The following is a 21,066-nucleotide window of genomic DNA, read 5'->3' on the forward strand; positions in this document are numbered from 1 at the left end:
TCAACGGAAACTTGGTTCTTCTTGGCTCTTGATCAGGAGCATCTGATTGAGGGAGAAGAACAACATTGTGTCTTGCGTGTTTGGCGGTGTATTGTTCTTTTTTATATATATACCTCAAGGCGGGTTTTCATGGGCTGTTGCTTATTTTTCTTATTTAGGAAGTTGCTCACGACTTTATATATTTTTTCTTTTGTCTTAGATGGCGTGTTTGATTAGGAGAGAGAGAGAGAGAGAGGAAGCAGGATATGGATGGTTGTCGAAGAGAATGAACAAAGAACAAAGAAGCAAGATGGAATTATATACCCCCCTGCCGGCTAGTCGGACTTTTGAACAAGCTTGGTTAATGAACTATATTCTTGGAAGATAATACTTTTGGCTTTGTCATGCGGGCTCTGACTTGGCGTACTTGCTGTCTTGTGCCGGGGCTTTCTGTAGCTCTCACCACTGGCGGAAGATGCCAAGATTTGAGGCAACGCCGGACGGTGACCGAGCGTGCGCCCCCCCCCGCATCCAATATAGGCACACCTATAGGCTCCTCACGAGCTCCTTCCACTTCTTGGTCGGACTAGAAGACCCTACAGGCAAGGCGGCGCGCCTTGTCGCTACCCACGTGGCGAGGCTTTCTCGGTAGGACAAAGCCTGCCAATGGTTGCAGCTTTCACATCGAGTGTGTAGGGTAATACCGTACGATGGGGAAAATCTACCATGTGAGCTCCTAACTGCCGTATAATGACCCCGTGCAAGGGTGTATTATTCGATGAACAGCCAAGGATATGGATATGGATCTGCTTATTAGCCCTGGTATTGGGGAATGGATACCAATTCTTTTTTTTTTCGTTGGCTTCGTGCAACGTAGCATCCTTGAGCGTCAAGTTCAATAAGCTGTGAGCTCGGGGATTTTCTTGCTCCAACATCTGAGAATGGCTGTGAATATGCCGTGTCCAGCCCAACAGCGTGTGGTCACAAGCAAATGCCGAGCCAACCGCGCAAAAAAACATGGCTGTGATGTCACGAAAATGCGGCCGGAGTAACTAGTGAGTTGTCCCGTAGCCCGTCTTACATCTTTTCTTTTTCTCTCAACGTTACTACCCTCTACTTTGCGCCTCTTGGTTTTTGTGGCCGAGTGCATCTCGCTTCGCTTATTAGCCCTGGGTTTCGCTCCGACGGCGAGGAAAGCCTCTTGTGTCAGGTAGCGGGTTGCACATGATCAACAATAGCAAAAAATATCAAACAAACACAGGCGGCTAACGCGCTGGATATGCCTAGCCTTCTCTGACTAGATATCTTTGTAGTCTAGGACACCGTCCGGGCGGGGTATTGAGCACTGTTCTATCAGACGAGTTGTAGTAGTGTCCTGTTTCACCGCAGCTGCAGATCTGCCAAACATCAAACCATCTAGTTACAATCGTGTATGCATGGGATCTGATAAGACTTGCGATGGGACGTAGTTTGCTCCTATTCACGCCTGGGAGGCGCGCCATTCAATAGTTGCATCCTCACCGAGAACCTGAGCAGTGGAGGCAAAACTGTGTCTTTGCCAGCGGCGGACGCCGCCCCAACGATGCGGACGTTTCCGTGCGCGCGCTGCAGAGCCAGCCTATCATGGCACGACCGAGACGACCACGGGTCAGAAGCATGGCAGCCCGCAGCCCCCCCCCTGGCCAGCTTCATGCACTCGCTGGGGCCCGGCCCATGGGGCTGGCCGCTAGAGCGGACCAGCCCAGGTCGCCCGCTGACGATCGTCCCGGTGCAGCGGTTGGGCATTTCAGGTCAACTAGGGGGGACGTGTCTGTGTGACCGGACTGACGGGTTTGCTTTGGAACGCCTCGTCTCATGCGTGCGCGGTGGAAACGTCATCACGCCGGCTTTGAGTCTGCATGCCTGAAGATGAGAGGGTAGGGTGGTGGACTCGCCAAGAACACATGATGGGTTCCATGTCTCTGGATCTTTTGCGGGAAAAGGAAAAAATATATCGACCATGACAAGTTGGTGGATGCAGCGGATGTCCCACCTTGGCTCCGCGATCATCCCTGGCCGAGGGGGGGGACATGAACAAACAAAACGGTCAAGTGATGGGACCATCCAAAGACGAGATGGGTATACCCAAGTCGTGCATGTATAATCTGTACATGCCGTCCCTTTCACGCGCTCTGGGACGTATTCCCGGCGATCGTCGGCCAATATTCTGGGCATGGCAGTGCTTGACTCGACAGACGCAGCCACGGCTCCTTGCGCAAATTACAGGGACTAAAAGTTCAACACTGGTCCGCTCCGGTGTGGGGGTGTCCATCTTTGTTCCTTGACAAGGCTTTTCGTTCTCGCGCCAGAGGCTTCCGTGACTGGTTCTGGGTGGGTGGAGGTTGTCGGCTCGATCTTGCTGCACATTTGTGTACGTTTAGTCCTTCTCGTATAGAGCAGGCTAGAAGATAGTGAGGGTGAGAAGTAGAAAACTAAGAAGAACATGGCGGTTAAGAACTCTCCAAGTCATCATTGGCCAAGTCAAGTGGTGAGGAGGAGGATTGGTCCCCCCCCCCCCCCCGGCCCTCAGCCGTGGAGAGAGGGTCAGTGCTTTCGGCTTCCCATGTGCCAAAAACGCGTTCCCGTAACCAAACCGTCGGGTTCGGGTGCCCAGATATTCGGGACCCGCGTTGCTTCCCCCCTTGTTACCGCCCAGGGGAGGCCCAATTGGTCCCCACTGGTCCAGTCAAGCCCGGAAACGATATTTCTACTCTACTGCGCCCTGTGCGGTCTGAAAACCTCTGCTAAATTTCCGCCTTGAAAAGAGGTCTGGGGAACAAGAACACGCCCGGTGACATCGGCGAGGACTCAAGATAACTCCTGTTCCTCTTGTCGTGGCAAGGTGACAGACATGCCGCACGTCTTCGTCAGTGAGTCAGTGTCATCAATTTGGGCTAAAAGAGAAATCGGGCAAAGGTTGGCGTGTCTGAGACACAGGCTGGCTAACTCACCATTCTTTGCTGGGTTCCGCAATGTTCTTTCCGTGGCTGTGATGACATGACCATGTTCTCCTTTTTGTAGTTCATTGTCTCTTGCGCAGTGACAAGACAACGAATTGACTGAAGTACAGGAAAAGGGGCCTTGAAGAGTCTGCTACGATGAGGAAGAGGCTTATTAGTAGCACTCCATTAGGAAGGGCCGTCTACCCACCAAAATGAATAGTGCGCACCACTCGGACATCAACCCCATTCATCTCATCCTCCTTGTTACTACAAATCAGGCTACTTGGCTTTTGTTGTTTCAAGCGCGCATGGCGCGAGTTGCTGAAAAGACGGTAGAGCAGGGCGGCTCGGTTGGCTCAAGCTAATAAAAGCGAACCTAACTAGGGTATTTGATCGAGGGCACAGCGGAAGAGCACGAATACTCGTATTATTATTAGAAATCGTATGATGCTCTCGAGTAACTTAGTGCGGTATTCCTTTTGAGCATCCTGGCCTGCAATTTGCTCTCCTCTGGTTGCAAAAGCAAAAAAAAAAGCCGTCCTTGGAAACTCGGGGGCTGGAGAGACAAACCTGCAGCCTGCGAGCAGTCTTTATTAATGACTGACCCCTACCCATAGAACCGTCACCCATCGCCTGACGCTGGTGCCATAGTAATGCAGGATACCTGCAGGATACCTGTAATATGTACTCCGTTCTCTACCAGTCAGCGCTGAGAAACCCGTCTCCTGGCACTTTTGTATAATTCCCTCTTGTGCTGGGAAACGAAATCAGCTGCCTAGTCTCGCATTAGTGTCCTGCAAGTGCTCGATGGGTAGGTTTGTTAGCTCGTGGCAGGGTCAGTCAGCCCCAGCGGCCCAAGAGTGTCGGCCAGTTTCAACTTCAAACTGCTGAAAGAAGTGTGCGAGTTTTTGCTTCGTCATCACTTGGCAAAGACAACATCACTTCTACTCTCACAGGTAGGTCTATCAAGGGTGGGAAAAGAAGCTACAGCCTGCAGAATCTGCATATGCAGCGACATCCGTGTAGCCGATCCGATACGCATCGAGCCAGGACAAAGAAATGGCTGCCGAAAAAGCCTCGACCGTCGACCCAGATTACCGGGACGTTGTTCTCGCCCCGTATTGACTAAACAAAAACGAGAGAAGGGAAAAGCGAACATGTTTCTCACCCAGCCCCCCCCTTGTCCCGCGCGAATCCACCAGGCTGGGTTGGTACTTGAATTCATTGCCCCCCCCCCTAACCTAATACTCCGTAGTAAACGGCTGCTGGGGGCGCCACTGCAATTAATCCAGAGGGCGGGAGACCCGGTGGCCTGGAACCTACCCGCTAAGCTAGCCCTTTGGTCTTAGACCTGATGCTGAACCATTTCCCCGGAACTCGGGCAGCCTGTGTGCGTGTGTGTGTGTGTGCCCACGCCGCCACTGCGACAACAACGCAGACTTTCCACAGCCACTTCTCTGCCGTTTTTGTTTTATCGTATAGGCATCCTCTATTTTGTTTCTGGGCCTGAACTTGTTTGTCTGCTCCCCTGGGATCAAGTAGTTCATACTAGACTCTACATTCCACGCTGGCCGATGGATAAGAGATTTTGAATCAAGAGACTTGCGTTAGGGGCAAAAGGTCTTGCTTTCAAGGTGGACCGTACGGGTGGAACCTGCCACGTCTTGGGCCTTTTGCCGTATAAGCCAACGCTCTTGCCGCAGAGCCTCTATGCTCCGCGCTCCTCACAGCTCGTCCGTTCCGCGGTGGTCGGCACATCTTTAGTTCTCGCTCCGGCATCACTCGTCGATCTCTCGCCTCTTTTGCAGTTGGGATATGAATAATCACATTTCGGCTACCGCCCGGTGCTTAAAGCTACGATCATACTGATTCAGCGGCGAAACTGTCCCTTGACCCCCCTCGACTTTGGTTTCGGCTGGGCCAGTTCCCGCCACAGCCGGAGAAAAAGGAGCAAAACGATCCAAACAGAACTTGTTGCAGGGATTGATCTTCCAAGGGACTAAGAGTCCTACTAGGACAAACAGCCCGGAGCGTGGTAGACCAAAGCGTTCTATTTCTTGCCCATAGGGGATCAAACTGCACAAGACTTCCAAGACAGATCTACAAGAGGAACACACGCTGCACATACATAATGTCCGGATCCAACTCTCCCAGTCAAGGAAAAGGAAGTGGACAAAATAACTCCAGAGACTTCAGCCAGTACGAATTCTCCTTCAACTATTCGTTACCCTCTGCCGAAATAGAACCCGATGTAAGCATTTCTCGGGAGATCCAACAACAACGAACGAAATTCTAACCATAATCACTAGCCAGCAATGGACGACATGTGCGTCTATTGAAGAAGACGGAACACCTTTCCAGAAGCTAACAGAGTATCAGTGTCGGATCGTCATGGTCGCTTTCAGAGAGCATCAGAAACTTCCCAACAGAGTTTGGCAGAACATATCACGCATACAAAGCTGGCTGTAAGCTCACAGGGCCCATATGGGACTTGAAGACGTTTTATGATGGAATAGACAAGCTAACGGTTTAAAGCATATGCCTTCCCCAACGACACAATCGAACAAGAACGCCTACTTCTCCAGTTTAACGCCATGACCCGACTTTTTGGAGGAAAGTTATACTTTGCACCCCTATCGGCTCAGAATCCACCACGCCTAGTGCTCGATATAGCAACGGGAACGGGAGACTGGGCTATTCAAATGGGCGACGAGTTTCCACAAGCACAGATTGTGGCTACGGACTTGTCTCCTATACAGCCAGAAGATGTACCGCCCAATGTGTCTTTCTTTGTTGAAGATTCGTAAGTCATTCGCTTTTGGTGGACCAAGGTGTTGTCTGGATCGAAGCGTCAGCGATAATATCTAACAAATCCTGGGTTAGATCCGAACCATGGGAGTACTCTGAAAGTTACGACTACATCCATACCCGAGTCACCTCGGGCTGTTGGTCGTCTTTTGAGGAACAGATTGCCAAGCAGGCGTTCGAAAACCTGCAACCCGGCGGATGGTTCGAATCGCAAGAGTATGATAGCATCATCACTAGCGACGACGGCACACTATCTCCGGACTCGGCACTGGCCCGATGGTTCCACGAACTGGCTACTGCCGGCGACTTGTGTGACCGACCCACTGTCATGGCACACAAACTTCGTGAGGTGTACGAGCGTGTGGGCTTTGTCGACGTACAGGAGCGGATCTTCAAGATGCCGACCAACGCATGGCCAAAGGACGAGAAACTCAAGGAGATCGGATGCATGTGGGAGAGAAACTTCATGTCCGGTCTGGCCGGCTTCTCATTTCGCATGTTTAACAAGGCATTTAGCAGAACGCCGGAAGAGATTGAGGTATGGTTTCCCGACCACAGGCTGTCTCGCTGTACTAACATGGTGATAGGTAGCACTAGTCGATGTCAGACGGGAGTTCTCCGACCCTCGAATACATGCGTATCTGCCTATTTGGGTTGTTTGGGGACGGAAGCCGCACCCAAACGAATAAGAGAAGTTCACGGGCAAATAGATATGGGGAACATGTAGATGCGGGCGATAGAATAGGATATGGAGTTTTCATTGTTCATTTGTATCACACAATTACCATTGCATAACAAGACACTCTCGAGGCTTTCAGCTAGGACTGGGACTTGGATGCTATATTTCGACTCCATTTTGGTAGAGTGATTCCTCTTTTTCGGTAGAATACTTTATAGTAATCTGTTTGTGCTGCCCTGATAGGAAATGAGAGAATTGATGAGCCCCGAATATTACGACAAAACTCGAGGTTGGGTGGACATGAAGCCCTTTTTGGAGGTAGGGATGCCGCTTTTGGAGGCCAAGTTGCGAAGCGCTGGCCGCTAGGCCCACACCCACCATAACAGTTAGGCGCACTCGACTCAGTAGCGCCTATTAATTTTCATAGAGCTGTGTAGGGTACTTGGAGGAAATGTAACTTAATACTCTATATAATATATCTAAGAAAAGGAGAAATCTCTATCTTACTATAATTGTCAAGGGCTGGGCTACGTCCAGCGCGAGTGGTAGGTGCAACCGGACAACAACCAGCCAGTGTTGTACGAATCCGTTTGCCTGCTTCCGTGGCTTTAGTGGATTATGGCTTACGATATATTCACGGCACCAGTGCTGGTTGCCACTGGAGCCCTGCCGGGCCGTTCCGTACCTTCAACAAGCTGGTCGCATATATGACACCACAGTATGTATGACAACCCGTCCGTGTGGGTGGGTACCTGGGCCTTTCAGAGTGAACGTTAGCCTCTTAGATGCTCATGTTAGCCGCTGGCTTTTCACGCACCTGTGAAGTGAAGTGTGGCAACCCGTGTTGATACGTCACGGCCCTGCAGGTCGCACCAGGTCGCACCAGGTTGCAGGTGGTCGACCAGGCAGCAATAGGAAGCAACTGGAAGGAATGCCAGCTCATCCCCGCCAAGCCCTCGGGGCATAAATAGGACCCCTCTCCCTCCCGTCACCGAAGCTGGGAAAAGAAAAACACCACAAAAAAGCAAAGAAAAAAAACCCCCCGAGAATAAAGAACGATTACCACACTCATCTTGCGTTCTCGCCTACGTTCTCACCCACCTGCAACAGAAGCCGTCACTATGCCAGTCAATAAAGAGGCCCTTGAGAAGTCCGCTATTACACCTGATAACGAGGAGTGGGATGCCACATACGACCGACTTGAAGCAAAGAAAAGAGAGGCTGAAGCTGTAATGAATGTCGAACTGGCTACACGTGAAAGTTTGAGCAAGAGTGCGAGTAGCTCGAGGCTGAAACGAGCCAAACCTGAGGTAGCGTCTGTGTCAACGCAGCTGAACGAGGTCGGGCTTGTAAAGTGTGACCTGGACGGAACCTGGGTGCGAACTATGGAAAAGCACAAAGAGGTCTATAATGAAATGACAAAGACGAACGATGGCAAGGATAGCAAGGACGGGAAAAAAAAATACAACTAGATAGTGATGGTATTTTACTTGTCGGATTCGTACATGCCTGAGTCCTTCAGATGCTGGGTCCAGATTATGTTCTTTTCCGCAATCTCCCTCGCTTTTATGGCCATCTCCGGGTTATCTGCAAAAAATGTAGATTCCGCCTTCTCCAGGTTGTCCCCTGGCCTCTTTTTCTCAAAATAGTCGGCGAAGACTTGGGTTATATCGGAAGGATGGCGAATGAGGCGGGCCAGGTAGCAGAGCTCACCGAACCCTGGTTTGCCATACCACTCCTGGTAAAGTCGCTCAAATCGAACATCTTGAAGCGAAGCAGCTTGTAGCTCTGGAACGAACAAGTTGGTCAGCTTCTCCAGTCCCGGGGCTTGATAAATGGCCCATAACGGCGGCGTGAAGAGTCGTAATGGAACAATATTTGCAAATTCCCAATCAATAATGCCTAAAATGTTCAAGTCTTCATCGACGAGAATATTGGCTAAATGTAAGTCGGCATGGTTCAATACAAAAGGCTCGTCAGTCGAGGCATCCACGTCTGAAGCGAACTCGTCAAACGACGTCTTGACCGTGTGGAGAGCGAATAGCTCATAGCGACTGTCTGTCTCTGAGTAGTCTGCGATTGGGATCGTAGCTTGCCGTTGCAATATGTCAAATTGAGAGAGTATATAGTCCTTTGCAGTGGTGAAGGAAGGCAGTTGAAGTCGAAAGCTGTTTGTTGAGAACGACATTAGATTGCCCACCGACGGCGACGCAGTGGTGGCAGGCATCAGTGAGCCCAGCTGTTGAAACTCCAGGCTTCGTAGCTGGGCAAGGTAGTCAAATAGTTGCAGGAAAAATCGCTTTCGTGCAGCGTCATCAGCGTCTGCTAAGCGATCGGAGTAAAGTGGTGTGCCTCCCACGAATTCAGAGATAAGAAACGACTGATGTTGTGTCTTATCATCGGTCAAAGTCGCATCATCTCCAAATGCGCAAACCACAGGCACTGGGATGGACGTCTGTGAGCGGATGTATCTTGGTCTGTTAGCACACTGCCTGGCGTTGGCGTCGTTGTACCTACCTCAGCGTCGCAACCTCACTCAGTATTTTATCCCAAGGCCTGTACAATCGTGGGGTAATAGGAATGCGAACAGTCCACGAGGGCCCCTCTTCAAATACCACAAAATAGCAGACGTTAAAGCTGCCATGCAAGCGAAAGAAGACCCTGCAAGGTTTCCCGTCATTATACCGCGAAGCGAGGGCCTCGATGGCATCCGTCTGGAGCGATTCAAGGAACGCGTCGGCTGCTTCCCTGATGGCCTTGGGAGCTGGTGGAAATTGGTCGGCGCCACGTTCGACGTCAATGACCTTTATTCCATAGATCAGCCTTCGCCAAAACGTGAGCAGAACTGATCTCGCAGACGTCCAGACGGACAGTAAAGCACGAATGAGATCCATGCCGTCCACGGCTTGCTAGGCCCGAGGAGGATACGCGTGCTGTAATTATAGGGGCAGGAGGGAAGGTTCCACAACCGACCCTTTTAGTCAGCCAGCACCAGCCTCAGTCAACCACACTCACCACACTCCACACTGGGACCCGTCCCATTCGATCAGACTTCACCTGGAGAACAATGCTCCATAATTCCTCTCATTCGTCTGCCCGAAATCGGGGACCGCTCCCAACAATCACCACAACCCCCTCCCGCCGAATTGCCGCCGTCGATTTATCCTGCAACCTCCAATTCGATCCGATTCGGAATATCCATGGCCTTCCGACTGGCCCGATCGAATCGGATCGGCCTGTTGCGGGCTCCGTCACAGTCACAGGTGACGGCGGCCAGCGGCTGTCTCGTGTGCGCGCTTCCGACCATCCGCAGAGCCTTGCACAGCTCAAGACAACGACAGGACCGCGGTCCTCTATATTCGAACAAGAAGGAAAATACTCCACAGCACGTCACAGGAACATGGGAGAGACCATCAGACTTTCAGCGGCCGTGGCAGCACAGCCCGCGGGGTGATGAGGGGTACCAGTCCGAGTCTGGCGATGGATCCTGGCGGCCTCCGCGCAAAACGGCGCGCGAAGCAGCATCCGGGCCGCAGTCCAAAGTGGCCGTGGCAGCGGTGATGCTGGCGGCTGTGGTGTTTTACGTGTGGAACTCACAAACGATACCGCTGACGGGACGCTCGCGCTTCAACTTTTTGTCGGACGAGATTGCGGAGCGCATGCACCCGCGAGCGGTGCAGAGCATCCTCAAGCAGGTATACGAGGCTGGCGGGTACATCTTACCAGAGAACGACACGCGGACGCGGATTGTCAAAAATGTCATGCGGCGGCTGATACCCGTGAGCGGACTGGCGGACCTGGAGTGGGAGATATACGTCATTGCAGATGATTGTGAGTTTGGAAGGACGAGGGCCGAAGGATCGAAGCAAGACAGCAAAATGCTAACCATGTTCCTGTAGCCCAGGCCAACGCCTTTGTGCTGCCTGGCGGCAAAGTCTTTGTATTCAGCGGACTGCTCCACGTGTGCGGCAACGAGGACGCCCTGGCGGCGGTGCTGGGCCACGAGGTGGCGCACCAGACGGCGTCGCACACGGCCGAGCGGCTGTCGCAGGCGTGGGTGGGCAACCTGACGACGGGTGCGCTCTTCTTCCTGGTCGGCACGTTGCCCGGGCTGGCGCTCTTTGCGATTTGGACGGCGACGGGCGCGTTTGTGCTGCCAGCGCTCATGTACGAGCTGCCAATGAGCCGCACGCACGAGTACGAGGCGGACCATATTGGACTGATGATGATGGCCGAGGCGTGTTATGATCCGCGCGCGGCGATTCCGTTTTGGCGACGCATGAACCAGCATGGGCAAGAGATGGAGGAGGTGCTGAGCACGCATCCATCGGTAGGTTCTCTCTCTTTTTTTTTTTCGTTTCTTCTTGCCTTTTCTGGCCCTTGTTTTCTCGGATGCCTTGCCTCAATTTTGTTCCGCTGTTTTCTGTTCTGGTTGCGAAGAATGAAGAACTAATTCACATGACTGGCAGAATGACCATCGCGTGGCCAAGCTCACGCAGCTCATGCCAGAGGCCTTGGCGAAGCGGGAGCAGAGCGACTGCAGAGGAACCGACTCGTTTGCGCGACGATTCCGGTTTGCGGTTAAGCAACGACAGTCTGAAATGCCACGGCCTGAGGAAATGGTGTGACGTTGTGGTTTTCGCACGCCATCATAGTTGGTGCAGTGTCACCGTCCTTTTCTTTCAGGAAAATACTAGAATTTAAAGCTATAGAGTAATCAATTGTAAAAAAGAGTTGTCCATTCGCATTTTCAGACAACCGGGGAGTAATTAGAGCCCATACCCTGCGGCTATATGAGGGCTGGTAGGCGAGGTAAGTTGCCTACGGACCACCCCGCAAGAACGGCGACGGGCTGTTACCAATAGCAGGGCGCTCATAGGCCGTAGGCAGAAATGACGTCCGCCGGCCTTTGTTAGCGGGAACTCTGTGCGCTGGTAGTTTGCTGGTGTAATCGCACTGGGAGCGTTGCTTGTGGGGGTGCGCAAGCCGAGCCGAGGTTAATGTGTGCTTCATAACGTTACCAGGCCTTTCCGTTCTTAAGGACAACGGCTGGCCCTCCTTTTCCTCTCCTCCACACTTTTTTTTGAACAATCTATTCTTTTTGACTATTTCGCCAATTAACCACCTCTTCTACGACCCCAATACCTTGCGACAACGCCTATCGATCGTCCACCAAACAAAACACCGCCATCATGTCTCAGTCATACGCCGCCGCCGAGGTCAGCAAGCACAAGGACAAGGACAATGGTCTGTGGCTCATCATCGAGGGCAACGTCTATGACGTGACCAGTAAGTACATCATCGCCTATGCGACAACGTCGGAGAGGAAGAGGGAAGCGGGCGCTGGCTCGCGCGCGCGCGCGCTGCTGTTTTCACAAGCTTCGGCCCCCCCCGCGACCTCGGCAACCGACCGCGAACCCCATTGATCCTGAACAAACAGGCCGTCTTCCTTGTCAAGAATATGATTCTAACTGTCATTTTTTTCTTGTCTAGAGTTTGTCGACGAGCACCCCGGCGGTGCCCGCGTCATCCAGCGCATGGGCGGCAAGGACGCCACCAAGGCCTTCTGGAAGTACCACGGCGAGAGCGTGCTGGCCAAGTACGGCGACCGGTTCAAGATTGGCACCGTCGCCGAGTCGGCCAAGCTATAATCCTATCACGCACGAAACAAGAAAAAAAGATGGCACGCGACACACAACGATGTTTTGCACGCGGGAAGGGAGGAACGGCCGCAACCATACTGCTTGCTGACTCCCCCTCCCATCGCTGAAGCCAACGTCATCAGCAGCCAAACTGGACTGGGTCGGTCGGAAATGGAAGCAAATTTTCCAGAGACTTCGGTCGGGCGCTGCCAGCATATTTGTACAATTTTTTAGAGATTGGAGATGGGTGGGATTTATTGTTGCCTTGGGTGCAGACATGTTGGTGCAATGGGATGTGCCGAATTCGGCTGGCAAACAGAATCATAGACGGCTGAAATCAGATAGCATAACGCAAATACACGGACCAAGAGTATATACCGTGTATCCGGCTGTGCCCTCCATTGGCCATCTTTGGTCATCTGTCATCTCACTACAATTCCTATTTCAGCCAAGGCGCAGAGTCATGATGGTGTAGAATTGGTCAAAAATGCGGCAAATAATCGACCGAGGCGGCATCTCCATCCACGCACATGCCTGCTGTCTCAGCGCAACTGTGGCGCAACCCAGCGACTTGGTCATCACGCTGGCAGGGCTGTCTTGAAGAGCAAGGCTAGCGTCCTACAGTTGTATGTTGCCAGCTGGTAACTTATCCAGTCCGATCAACTCCCCTCCTTGGCGCCCACCCCCGTTATCGGTCAGCCCTTTTCAATCTAGATTCTTCCCGCCTATCGATTTGTACAAGGAAGAGGCAGAAGAAGCACAACAAACCGGAGCTGCGTACCCTTCTGCTCCAGGCCTTGATGCCTATATGGCACCCCATGGCGAACACGATGGACTTGTCAGCAACAGCCGCAGCGACATCAGTAGCAGCGACGGCCATGATTGTGTCGGTACCGAGCTGACCAACAAGGGCACCGTCCGCCAGAAGCGATGGACTACGAGGGGCAGGACGGGCTGCCTGACGTGCCGGTTCGTATTCCTGGGGAGGGTTTCTCTGACGCCCGCATTGGAATGAGTGTTGGTCGCTAACGCTGTCCGTTTGCTAGCACTCGCTACATCAAGTGCGACGAGACAAAGCCCGTCTGCTGGCGCTGTGCCCGGTTACGACTTTGGAGGCAGCCCGGCCACGATGCCGAACACGCGGAGCGCGGAAGAAGAGAACAAGGCAGCGGCCGAGAAGCGCGCCAATGAACTCGTCCAGGAAGCGGCCGCTGTTCGGCGGCGCTTTGTCGTCGAGCCGGAACCCCCTGACTGGGAGTGCATGGAAGCGGCTCGATACTGTACATCTTCTCTTTTACGCCCCCTGTTCCATGCGCGCCTGTACCTCCTACTTATCCTGGCGCCACAGATTCCGTCTTTGTGATGCCCTGCTGTGAAGAGCAGCTCATGACGCCGTTCAAGGGCCTCCCGCCCTGCCATGGCCCGAGCCGCCCCATCTTCCTGCTCGATGTCAGCAGCCACCGCATCGCGGACGCGTCCAAGGCGCGCGGCAAGGTTCTGCGCGCCGCAGAGGACCCGGGCGTCAACGGGGCGTGGGCGAACCACTCGCGCCACATGATTGAGATTCTCTGCTACGTCAACAAGGGCCTGTCGGACAGGCGCGGCCGAATCGCCGACGGCGAGTGCGCCAAACCGGCCGTAAAAGCCATCGTGCGAGACCACTTTAAGAGCATCAGCGCATTCGACGATGCGGCCTGGGTGAAGACGGTAACGTCTGAGCTGCCAGCCAAGGTTCAGACGCTGGGATGCATCTTCCAGGTGGCGGTGCGACTGTTTGGCGTGCTCTCGCTGCCGCCGTCGGCCACGGTGGCCTGGGATGACTGCTTTGACAAACCAGTACCGCCGCTGACATAGGTGAAGAGAAAAGGTGCCGCGCAGGTGAGGACCATGCTATATAAGGGGGGTGTTATATATGTATCCCTATGCTGTCGCTGCGGTGGCCGACGTTATCAGCTCTGTATAAAGGCTATAGCTATCCGTACAATTGATCTGTTCAAAGTCCAACTTGAACGTCTGCCTACGAGATATTGATTCAGATGACCACAAAAGTGAAACAACAGCTGAAAATAACTCCCGTTTCTGTCTCCCGCAAAGGAGCGTATCTGCATGCTTTCGTTTCGAGATGTTGCCGGTCGATCATTCGTTAAACGAACGGTGCGCGCACCACACACACACGCCCACCGCCCGCTAACTAGGTACCTGTAGGTACCTGTAGTCGTGCTCGAGTTGAAGCAGGACAAACCAAACCACACCAAACACCAGCCGCACTCCAACTGCGGCGTCGGAGGGGCCTGTATTAAAGGGCGCCACTTGCCCCGTACATCCCGCCGCACACTCTCCACCGTACCGTTAACTTTATCATAACCCCGTCCCGCAATCTCAGATCCGGGAGCCCATCGCCATGGCCATCAATCATTCCATCATGGCCTGCCAGATTTTGCTCGACTTTTCCCCGCGCACCATCAGTCTGACCCTGAGCGATACGAGCTGTCCTGAAGCGCCGTTGGGCCGCACGCAAACGGGTGCGGTGCGGCGTCGCCGATGGACCCCACGAGCCAGAACAGGTTGCCTTACGTGTCGGTGAGTTGGCCGTTTTTTTTTTCCTTTCCCATCGTCTTATTTATCGACCTCTATCCGCTCAGCCGAGTGGTTTCTGCCGTGCCTCAAACCAGCTTGTGTGGATTGTGCCCTTGCTCTCCCGTATCATTGTCATCTGATGTTGTAGTAGTACCCGTCGGGTCAAGTGCGACGAGGAGAGACCAGTCTGTCGCCGCTGCACATCGAGCCGCGTTACGTGCCATGGCTACCAGCTTCCCTCTTCAGAAAAGACCAAGCCGCGGAAGAGTGCAACCGAGGTCGGTCGTCGTGCGCTGCAGACGCCGCCGGACACGCCGCCGCCTCGCAGCGAGACGACCGCTCTGCAGCCGTTTGGCAGCGTGCACAGTCACAGTATCAATGTCGAGGCGGAGCCTCCAGACTGGGACGTGCAAGAGAGTATCCGTTATTGTAGGTCGTCTTATCGTTGGCTTGGGAACACTTTGACTGATTCCAACGCAGACTTTGAAATTGTCGTGCCGGGGCGCACTGCTGAAGTGCGAACTGGGGGGGATCCTGATTTCCATGCCAAGACGTTCCACTTCTCTAGATTCATCTCCCAAGTGATTGGGGACCAACTTTCCAGAGCGTCCAAAGCACGGGGTGAGCTGATACCGCCTGGCCGGTATCCCGCGTTTACAGGCGTCTGGCTCACCTACGCGCGCTATTTGAGCTCTAGCATAAATGTGGTTAACCGGCATATCCAAGACTCCGACGCGAGCACATCCTGGGATGTATTCTTTGGCATTGACCAGCTTCTTGTGCTTGATCTCTACGTCGAACGATCGCAGTGGCAGGGTCATCTCCGAGGGTTCTTCGAATACATTGGACATCAAGGAGGTATTGCGGCGGTTCTTGAGCGGCCTGAGCCCCCATTCTACTGCCTCAATCATGTACTAGCGTGAGTGGCCTTGATCTTTTGTCGATATCCCGCTGTCTAATTATTGTGATTGGCCGTGCGGTTCCTTGCTGACTCTGTGGACTGCAGCATCGCCATCAACGTAAACACCACTAGCCCTGCGACGCAACAACTCCACGGATTCGACGACTATACGGATGATCAGATAGTATCTGTGCTTGAATGTGCCTACAGCACTTCTATGCAGTGTCCTACAGAGCTTTACCTTGCCCTGGTGCACATTTCCAGGCTACGAGCCAAGCTGGCTCAAAGAGACACGAAACCAGACAAGTCGAGTATCGAGCAAAAGGTACGGCACATCTTGGACTCGGTCTCCCGCTTCGACGCGGACGATTGGGCAACCAAGCCCATGTTCCGAGATCAAATCGACACAGTAGCAATAGCCGGGCGCATCTTTGCCATTGCGGTCCGGCTGTACGGCATCCTGACACTTCCGCCCTCGGCCGTTGCCGCGTGGAGTGTGGCCTCTGAGTTATCGCAGCCGACGAGCGCATCCGCCCCAGCCGCAGTATACGACGCCCTGCGTATCAGCCAGCGGAGGGAGCTGCTGGCGCTTGCGCGGCAGTCGTGGGGCCGGCTCAAGCACACTACGTCACTCTGCTGGCCGCTAGTTGTCGCTGGCGTGGCCTTTGCCGACGGCGCGGCCGCCGACCAGGACTTTATCGAGACGTCGCTGCTGTCCATCTGGAGCCTGCCCAACACGTCGGCATGCTTCATCCTTACGATTCGCGCGCTGCGCCGGTTTTGGACGAGTGGCAAGACGGGGTGGGAAGACTGCTTCGATCAGCCGCTCGCATGTGTGGTGTAAAGCAGAACCCATTCTCAGCTTCACCCGACCTTTGGTGTACGCATGATAGAGAGCACACAAAAGTCTACTTGTTTTTCGCAGCTGCCGCCGAAGCGCTGACTTTCGCTTCACTCGGGTAGGGATTTGCGTAGAAGATGAAACTGGTGTACATGACAGCTACTGCAGGACGCAATTGGCTAGCTACCCAATTTTAAAATTTCGGCTCGTTGATCAGTTCAGCCTTACGCATTTATGCCGCGCCCAAGTGAGCATCCACTCGAAGCCGCGCTCTAGCCTTGCCGGCGTCCGGAGCGGGCTTCCCCGCTCGCCGTATAAAGTGCGACGAAACCAGACCAGTTTGTAGGCGCTGTACCATAAGTTGCATCACTTGTTGAGCATCAAGGGGGTGCGGCGGCGATTATGCGGTTGCTGAAGCCTGAAAATTCACGGTTATCACCGACATTGTCGTACGTTGCATTGGAGGCAGGAGTATCCAATTTACGGGAATGCCACTAGAGGACGTTGTCGCCCAGCTTTACTATGCATAACAACACGCACTGCCTGGCGAAGGAGCAGATTCAGGGCGCCGACAACTTTACCGACGATGAGATTTGGACGCTTATTGACTTTGACCCGAGCAGGGCGAAGCCGTGCCTGGGTGAGCTTCACCTGGCGCGGGTGTGCAGCACGCGGCTGCGCGTCGCCGTCGCCTGCCACGAAACGTGTCCGGAGCACGACCCTGTTGTGGCAGCCAAGATGCGGGTCTTTTCACTGTTCTGTGGACGTTAGATCTGGACAAGGGGGTGGAAGACACGGGACAAGGCGCGCCTTTTGGCACTCGTGTACGCCGTTGCCTATTCAGCTCTACGGTATACTGACGCTGCCGCCGTCTACCGTCCGGACCTGGGCGGCGTCCTCGCCCGACGTGAGCCTCTGCTATCCGGCCACGGACAGAGGCAGTGGCTGGCGTGGCCGCTGACGGTAGCGGGGGACGATGAGGACGCGCAGGCGATGCAGGCGTTTGTGGATGAGTGCCACCTGGCCATCTGGAGGATGCCCGACGTGTCCAACTCGTCCATCACGGCGCTGGACAAGCTAGTCACAGGTGTTTTGCGGCCCGCACTTGACGGAGGATTGCTTTGATGAGGCCATCCCATCGGCGATTTGAAAAAGCAACGACTTGTGAAAGAAGTTGACTGGATTTGAAAAGCAATTAAACAGTTTTGGGTGGAGAATGATGCGAGACGGGCGACTGGCTTTGGAACCCTGCTGGACCCTGGTCGCAAGCGAGAAGTCTTATCCACTTAAATATGCATAAGTACGTGCAGTGCCGTACTCGTGTACATAGTTACTGATACGAGTTGAAGGTCTTGATGCAATCTGATAGGATGATTTGCCGGCCCAAGGTGTCGGTTCACTGGCCGCGCTAACACGATGGAGAATACGCTTCTTTTTACTTTGTAATACAAGAATACAAGCCTCGGAGAAGTTTCACTCAGCAGAGTTCGTGGCTTAATAGCTGGCTTTTCCGCTGCTGCATCGACATGTTGTGACTTGGGGGTAAAAGCCATGAGAAGCCACCAGAAGTTGAGAAATGACGAGTAACATGGCTGTGGAGCCCTGAAGCCTGTCGCGGATAAAATCCATCCTTGAAATCACGCAATTCTGGCATACTAGTGTACTCGGCAATCAAGTGAAAACTCGGTGAAGGAAGTTTGCCTCAACGATTCGTCTGCGATGATACGAGCTAGGCTCTGGGCGACGGCCCGCCACCCCGCGAAATCGGACGCTAGGATGGATCGCTGTAATGATCGCTGTAATGATCCGGACGTGTGAAAGCTTGTCGTTGCGGAGTATTTTGTATGGGTTACTTGCCGTAGTTATTGCACAGGACAGAGTTTTCCATGGGGTGCAAAGGAGATGGATCCGGCGGGTTCCGACACCCAATACGCGCATCCCCGAGTTATGTATTCGGCATTGATCAGCTCAAGCCATGTTTCTGGTATGCTATTGAAGAATGCACCGGATGGACAGTGAAGAACGTAGAGCGCGGAGCGTGACTGAGCACTTACTTAACTACAAGGCTATAGTTATTGCTCTCGTGTCGGTCTTATAGATAGTTACACGACCATGGCGAAAGCCCCATGTAGCAAGTAAATCAACTCAATCTGAGTGCGGGGAGTTTAGTGTTGGCCCAAAGACTTGTTTCAACAGACGAAAGCAGCCGCTCGGTGCGCCAGGGCGACCAGGGTGTCTCTCAGCTGCCCTCAACGAGTCCCCCCCCCCCGTTGGCCGTTGGGATGACAAGCCCTGAAGGATTTGCTGATTGGTGCCGGTGTGACGAACAGCTCCTATTGGCTCAACGAGACGGAGGTCTGTCCGACCCCCATCCATTCCTCCCATTGGGCAGATCGGTACGATCGAGGGCCGGTCACCCTTTGTCTGGGTCGCACTGGAGGAGGATATGGAGGGCCAAGACTATGCTCTTGGTGATTTCTAGCCTTGTCACAAAAAGAGCAGTTGGGCATTGCAGAACACACCCAAGGCCAAACCCAAACCCAGGCCCAGCGTACCACCCGCACGAAACTTGGAACCTGTGCTCACTCCAACGGCCCGGCCTTTGCCATGTTGGACAGCGCGCCGCCGCCGCCACCGCCGCCGTCACGGCCGCTCCAGCCAAAGACGACTCGTGGCCAGGAACGTAGCGCCCCCGAGTATCCCAGCATCAAAAGACGACGAGCAACCGTGATTGCGTGCCACAACTGCCGCCTCAAGAAGATCCGAGTACGATTGGGTTCCCCCGCCCCCCTTTGCCCTTGAAAAAGAATAGCACTTCCTCCGCCTTTGACCACGATTGTGTATTGTGTTTTTTTGCTGACCCTCTGGCTGCTTTGCGCGACGCAAAAAAACAGTGCGACGGCCAGCGCCCGGCCTGCTCGTCGTGCGCGTCCAAGACGGTCCCGTGCACGTACCGGGACGCGGTGCGGGACGCGGTCCCCGGCGTCGTGCGCATGCTCGGCCAGCTGTGCGCGAGCGAGCTCGTGCGTGTCGTCGCCCGCCTCAAGGACGAGGAGGACGCAGAGACTATCCTGGCCACCATCAAGGCTTGCCTGGCGCGGCAGGCGAGACGCCGCTACGACGAGGAAACGCCGTCGACGGCCGGCAGCGAGGAGTGCGCCCCGAGAACGCCGCTGGCCGGCGGAGACGTCGACTGGTACTGGCCGGCGAGCTGCCACCCGACGACGACGACAACGACGACGATGACGACGACGACGACGGCCGAGTTTGCGGTGCACACGGACGTGGTCGGTCCCGTGGTGGATTATTGGCCGAATGGCTGGCCGAGAACGTGGGCTCGGCTTCCAAACGACATCTGAAGCGCCTGCTTCTGGTTACAGATTGGGCAGTTTGCGGGGAACGAAGCGTGGCAATACATGCGCTTCCTTGGCTTGGATGCACTGTCTACTCTGTTTGGACGGTACTAAGCTTGAAATTCACGGACAACTTTGGCGGCATACAGAATAGCATCTGGCGGTTCCCACCATGAGACAGACCATCGAAACCTCGTCCACTTGCTATTTCGCCGGCGACAGAGACGTTGCAATGATATTCTTCCACGTTGGAGACGAGAGACGGAGAGGCACGGCATCCGGGTGGTTCACATTCTCTACAAACACCCCCCTCTCCATCATTGGCGACCTTACACATCTCTTCCGAAGGGTACATGAATCAACAAGTTGTCCCGCCTGGTGATACAGGACCATGAGTGAGGACGGCTGGTTTGGCCGGAAAGCTATTGCTACCACTGAGGACTCAAAAGACGAAACAGAGAGGCTGTCCGGAATATCGGCTTGGGAAGGCCGGTCCAACAACGGGAGCCACAGCAACAGACCAGTCAATAAGAGACTGACTGACGAGAATAGAATTAAACTACATCCAGAACTACACAATACACCATTTTGCTTCCTCGCATATCCGCATGATATCCTTCCCATCTACTGAACTGGTCTAGTGTCGGCCGGCCGGTGTTCCGCAGTGGGGTCCTCCGGGACCCCTCCATGTAAGCCGCAAGGCGCACAAGACGCGTTGCGATAAAACGCTCAGCCGGCTCCGCCCTCCCCTCTCATCCTCCCACCACCAATTCACCCCCCCAAAACCCAGTACGTACCATGGACCGTCTGCTCGATATTCCCTCGCACGAGGCGCGCTTCGCCCAGCGCCACGCCGCCTCCTCCTCCGCGCCGACGCTGCCGTCCGCCGCCGCCCTCCGCACGGCCGCCTCCTCGCTGCCCTCCCCGTCCTCGCCGGCGTACCTCACCGGGGCGCCGGCCAGCGCCGTCGCCGCGCACATTGCGCGCGACATCGTGCCCGCACTCACCGGCCAGAACGCATCCGCGCGCTACTTTGGCTTCGTCACCGGCGGCGTGCTGCCGCTCGCCGAGTGGGCCGACAACGTCGTCTCGGCGCTGGACCAGAACGTGCAGGTGCACCTGCCGACGCAGACAGCGGCGACGGGCGTCGAGGACGCGGCGCTCGAGATGCTCGTGCATGCGCTGCGGCTGGAGCGCGGCGGCTGGCGCGGGAGGACCTGCACGACGGGCGCCACGGCGAGCAACATCCTGGGCCTGGCGTGCGGCCGCGAGCACGTCCTGGCGGGGGCCAGTGGCGAGGTCGGG

General features: G+C 54.5%; 8 protein-coding genes across 8 annotated transcripts in view; 7 read left to right on the forward strand and 1 right to left on the reverse strand.

The window, feature by feature from the left end:
* Positions 1–5,091: 5,091 nt before the first annotated feature.
* Positions 5,092–6,457, forward strand: CCM_05004 (TAM domain methyltransferase, putative; the record flags this gene model as incomplete). Its single annotated transcript, XM_006670149.1, has 6 exons — positions 5,092–5,211; positions 5,270–5,286; positions 5,340–5,425; positions 5,496–5,763; positions 5,844–6,306; positions 6,356–6,457. The coding sequence occupies 6 exons, from the start codon at positions 5,092–5,094 to the stop codon at positions 6,455–6,457; spliced, it is 1,056 nt and encodes a 351-aa protein (XP_006670212.1).
* A 1,476-nt stretch (positions 6,458–7,933) lies between these two features.
* Positions 7,934–9,341, reverse strand: CCM_05005 (Protein kinase-like domain; the record flags this gene model as incomplete). Its single annotated transcript, XM_006670150.1, has 2 exons — positions 7,934–8,889; positions 8,984–9,341. The coding sequence occupies 2 exons, from the start codon at positions 9,339–9,341 to the stop codon at positions 7,934–7,936; spliced, it is 1,314 nt and encodes a 437-aa protein (XP_006670213.1).
* Positions 9,342–9,647: 306 nt separating this feature from the next.
* On the forward strand, positions 9,648–11,075 carry CCM_05006 (mitochondrial metalloendopeptidase OMA1; the record flags this gene model as incomplete). The annotated part of the gene is made up of 3 exons (XM_006670151.1): positions 9,648–10,278; positions 10,347–10,777; positions 10,917–11,075. The coding sequence occupies 3 exons, from the start codon at positions 9,648–9,650 to the stop codon at positions 11,073–11,075; spliced, it is 1,221 nt and encodes a 406-aa protein (XP_006670214.1).
* Positions 11,076–11,639: 564 nt separating this feature from the next.
* CCM_05007 (cytochrome b5, putative) lies at positions 11,640–12,098 on the forward strand (the record flags this gene model as incomplete). Its single annotated transcript, XM_006670152.1, has 2 exons — positions 11,640–11,859; positions 11,941–12,098. The coding sequence occupies 2 exons, from the start codon at positions 11,640–11,642 to the stop codon at positions 12,096–12,098; spliced, it is 378 nt and encodes a 125-aa protein (XP_006670215.1).
* Positions 12,099–13,218: 1,120 nt separating this feature from the next.
* Positions 13,219–16,411, forward strand: CCM_05008 (C6 zinc finger domain protein; the record flags this gene model as incomplete). Its single annotated transcript, XM_006670153.1, has 6 exons — positions 13,219–13,369; positions 13,438–13,925; positions 14,473–14,669; positions 14,818–15,095; positions 15,147–15,585; positions 15,673–16,411. The coding sequence occupies 6 exons, from the start codon at positions 13,219–13,221 to the stop codon at positions 16,409–16,411; spliced, it is 2,292 nt and encodes a 763-aa protein (XP_006670216.1).
* Positions 16,412–16,930: 519 nt separating this feature from the next.
* On the forward strand, positions 16,931–17,533 carry CCM_05009 (uncharacterized protein; the record flags this gene model as incomplete). The annotated part of the gene is made up of 2 exons (XM_006670154.1): positions 16,931–17,152; positions 17,201–17,533. 2 exons carry the CDS (start codon positions 16,931–16,933, stop codon positions 17,531–17,533), a joined length of 555 nt encoding a protein of 184 aa, XP_006670217.1.
* Positions 17,534–19,015: 1,482 nt separating this feature from the next.
* Positions 19,016–19,767, forward strand: CCM_05010 (uncharacterized protein; the record flags this gene model as incomplete). The annotated part of the gene is made up of 2 exons (XM_006670155.1): positions 19,016–19,174; positions 19,216–19,767. 2 exons carry the CDS (start codon positions 19,016–19,018, stop codon positions 19,765–19,767), a joined length of 711 nt encoding a protein of 236 aa, XP_006670218.1.
* Positions 19,768–20,559: 792 nt separating this feature from the next.
* The window catches only part of CCM_05011 (tyrosine decarboxylase), a gene marked incomplete at both ends in the record, with an annotated part of 1,647 nt that continues 1,140 nt past the window's right edge, over positions 20,560–21,066 (forward strand). Inside the window, one exon of the mRNA XM_006670156.1 lies at positions 20,560–21,065. Within this exon, the coding sequence (XP_006670219.1) occupies positions 20,560–21,065 (506 nt within the window). The remainder of the gene's footprint in view (position 21,066) is intronic.

This window comes from Cordyceps militaris, assembly GCF_000225605.1.
Source record: "Cordyceps militaris CM01 unplaced genomic scaffold CCM_S00003, whole genome shotgun sequence".
In the NCBI taxonomy this organism is placed as follows: Eukaryota; Fungi; Ascomycota; class Sordariomycetes; order Hypocreales; family Cordycipitaceae; genus Cordyceps; species Cordyceps militaris.